The sequence below is a fragment of the Saccostrea echinata genome, unplaced genomic scaffold (assembly GCF_033153115.1).
Source record: "Saccostrea echinata isolate AGI-Se365-2 ecotype Australia unplaced genomic scaffold, CSIRO_AGI_Sech_v1 ptg000012l, whole genome shotgun sequence".
NCBI classification, from domain to species: Eukaryota; Metazoa; Mollusca; class Bivalvia; order Ostreida; family Ostreidae; genus Saccostrea; species Saccostrea echinata.
In genome coordinates, this window is record NW_026889761.1 from 22,357,750 (window position 1) to 22,360,552 (window position 2,803).

At 35.5% G+C, this 2,803-nt stretch overlaps 1 protein-coding gene across 1 annotated transcript; it reads left to right on the forward strand.

Annotated features, from left to right (window-relative positions):
* The first annotated feature begins 1,101 nt into the window (after positions 1–1,101).
* On the forward strand, positions 1,102–2,538 carry LOC133185142 (uncharacterized). The gene is made up of 2 exons (XM_061320200.1): positions 1,102–1,417; positions 1,865–2,538. The coding sequence occupies exons 1-2, from the start codon at positions 1,102–1,104 to the stop codon at positions 2,536–2,538; spliced, it is 990 nt and encodes a 329-aa protein (XP_061176184.1).
* The last annotated feature ends 265 nt before the right edge of the window (positions 2,539–2,803 follow it).

Sequence of the window (2,803 nt, forward strand, 5' to 3'; positions counted from 1 at the left end):
GTTATCATTCTGTGTCTTTGCTTGGAGACGGAAGCTTCATTCTCGCAATTCTATGTAGTCCTACCAGAGACAGACAACAAAGTTAATCATAGCATTTCTCAGGTATTTCCATTTTCTCGGATCACATGTGGTGCAATGTGTCTCAACAGATGCACGAGATTTGGATACAACGAGAGAGACAAACTCTGCTACCTACACATGCAGTCTCCATATAACCTCTTGTCAGGGAACAAAATTGAGGGATGGACATACTATCAAACAGAAAAAGGTAAAGTACTCATTATAAGAACCTGATTTTTTACATTTTAGAAGTGACTCTTAAGGAATACATACCCATACATACAATTCTTAGCATCATTTTCATAATCTTTTTTAATGGAATTTTTTTTTATTCACTTTAAAAAAAAATATTTGTTTTCTTTATTTAAAAAAAGTGTTGCATTTCTGTGCAAAGTAATAGACATACATATAATACGACATACTTTGTACAGGTCCATATATATTTTAGATATATGCGATATAAGTGCTTATGATTAGATTGTAAACTCTAAAAGAACCTAATTACATGTATATATGTAAATCCATTATTCACCTGAAAGAGATGATTAATGTGGCGACATAACATTGCATTGTAATTACTTTCTTTGAGACCGTTATGATATGAATAGGTTGTGGGTCACACTGGTTAGTGTATTACAATCACTGCTACCTGCATCAACCGTCACAAGTCACATGGACTGGTGCTAAGGTAATATATTTACACTTGCAAATGTTTCCCCCTATATAACACTATTTGAACAAGGCGTTTTTACATCTCTATAAAAACAAGTTTGGGTTCAAGAGGTCACATGCTAATTAGTGCGCATGAATACATTGACCTCCTGGGAACTAGGTCACTACTTTTACTACGAACGTAAACAAAACCGGCTGAAATCAAATAAAAGGTGTTGTTCACACAATGTCGGATGAAAAAAAAAAATCATTTTCGTAAACAAAATAAAATCTGTTCAAAAACAAACTTTTTTTATTACAAAAAACTTTTTTTATTCATTTATCATAATATACGTCTGCTTTCAACCCCCCTACCAAAACATAACTATCATGGCTGAGTTTGGAAATTTTGATCTCTGTGATGACGACCCGTTGCTGTACCTTCTCTTTGATAATGATATCCTGGCCGCATTGGATCTCCCTTTTATGGCCCCAGCAAGCGTTGAAGAGACTGAAGAGGTCGAGAAGGAGCTGAAGATGTCTGATATGGAGGGACTTCCTAGCCCTGGTATGCCCACCCCCCCCCCCCCACCCCCTTCTAAGAGATTCAAGTCAATGACTGAGGAAGATCTGAAACAGTTTGAGGACTCCAGACAATCCATTTCAACAAAAAGAAATACTCAGTGGGGAGTGAAACTCTTTCAAGGTACATATGTTATAAGTACCTCTAAAAAAAAACTACAAACAAGGAAAATAAATCATAAACAAATTAAACCAATCAAAATTCAAACAATGCCGATATCAATATATCCTTGTAAATAAGGCAAAGGTATGTTCTACAAGTATATTTACAGTATAACAATACATTCACCAGCACAAAGGCATACCGTATTTTTTCTGCAGTTTCAGCAGGTGATTCTAATTAAAGAATTCACTGTATTTCAAACAAACAAACAAAACAAAACAGAAATGCAGTTAACTTACAAAAATAAATTATAATTTTTAAATCAACATAAAAAAAAAAACAACTAAACATGCAAACCAGTAAACAGAAAAACTACAAACAAAAATTTAACTATAAAATAAATAAAAATTAACATGATTAATGCAATCAAAATCAATGATTTAAATAAATCCCCTTTACAATTTATAGATTGGCACTTGGAGGTCTTTTCTGATGTTCTTGATTTCAAAACTGTCACTTCTGAGATCCTTGCTGAAAAACTGAGGAAATTTTATTGCGAAGCCAAACCCAAATCAACTTCAGAAAGGACGGCAGAGTTAACAGTTGCACAAGCTGAAAATTATCACAAAAATAGTTTAAAGAATCTTCGCGCTGCAATCAATAGGCACCTTCAGGATTTGGGTAGATCCATCGATATTGTTCGAGATAAGGAATTTAAAACAGCGAATCATACTTTAGATGGAATGCTCAAATCCCTGACAAAAACTGGTGCATCAAGGACCACCAACCATAAAACAGTCATTCATCCTGAAGACCTTCAGCGCATCTCTACATATTTTCTTTCTGCTCCGCATTCTCCAATTGTCCTTCGCCAGTGTGTTTGGTACAATTTGTCTATTCATTTAGTTACAAGGGGTTTAGAGTTTCATCATCAATTACTAATGGATTCTTTTCAATTTCACAAAGATGAGAACAACTTAGAATACATAACTCTTCGTCACGAAACACAACAGAAAACTTCCAAGGAGGTATTGCATCTGATGAAGCTCCTTCTGGAAAGCGTATATACGAGGTTCCTAGAAGTGAAACCTGTTGCGCTTGTTAATGAGCAAGACAGATCCCAGTGCTACAAGTCTATTTAATACATGTTTCAAGGATGCCCTATTGAACTATGGATCTGACCTCTGGTACACTTCCAAACCTTTGGCAAAGAGATCATTCAGTGGCTATATGTCCGATATTTGCAAGTCATCTAAATGTCTGAAGTCTTACACCCCTCACTGCTTGAGAGTCACGGCTATTACTGCAATGAGTGATCATGGATTCGAGTCACGACAGAACCTACAATCGAAATTTGTCAAATGAGCAAAAACGATCCGTAAGTTCATGCCTGTCTCTGCTCACAAA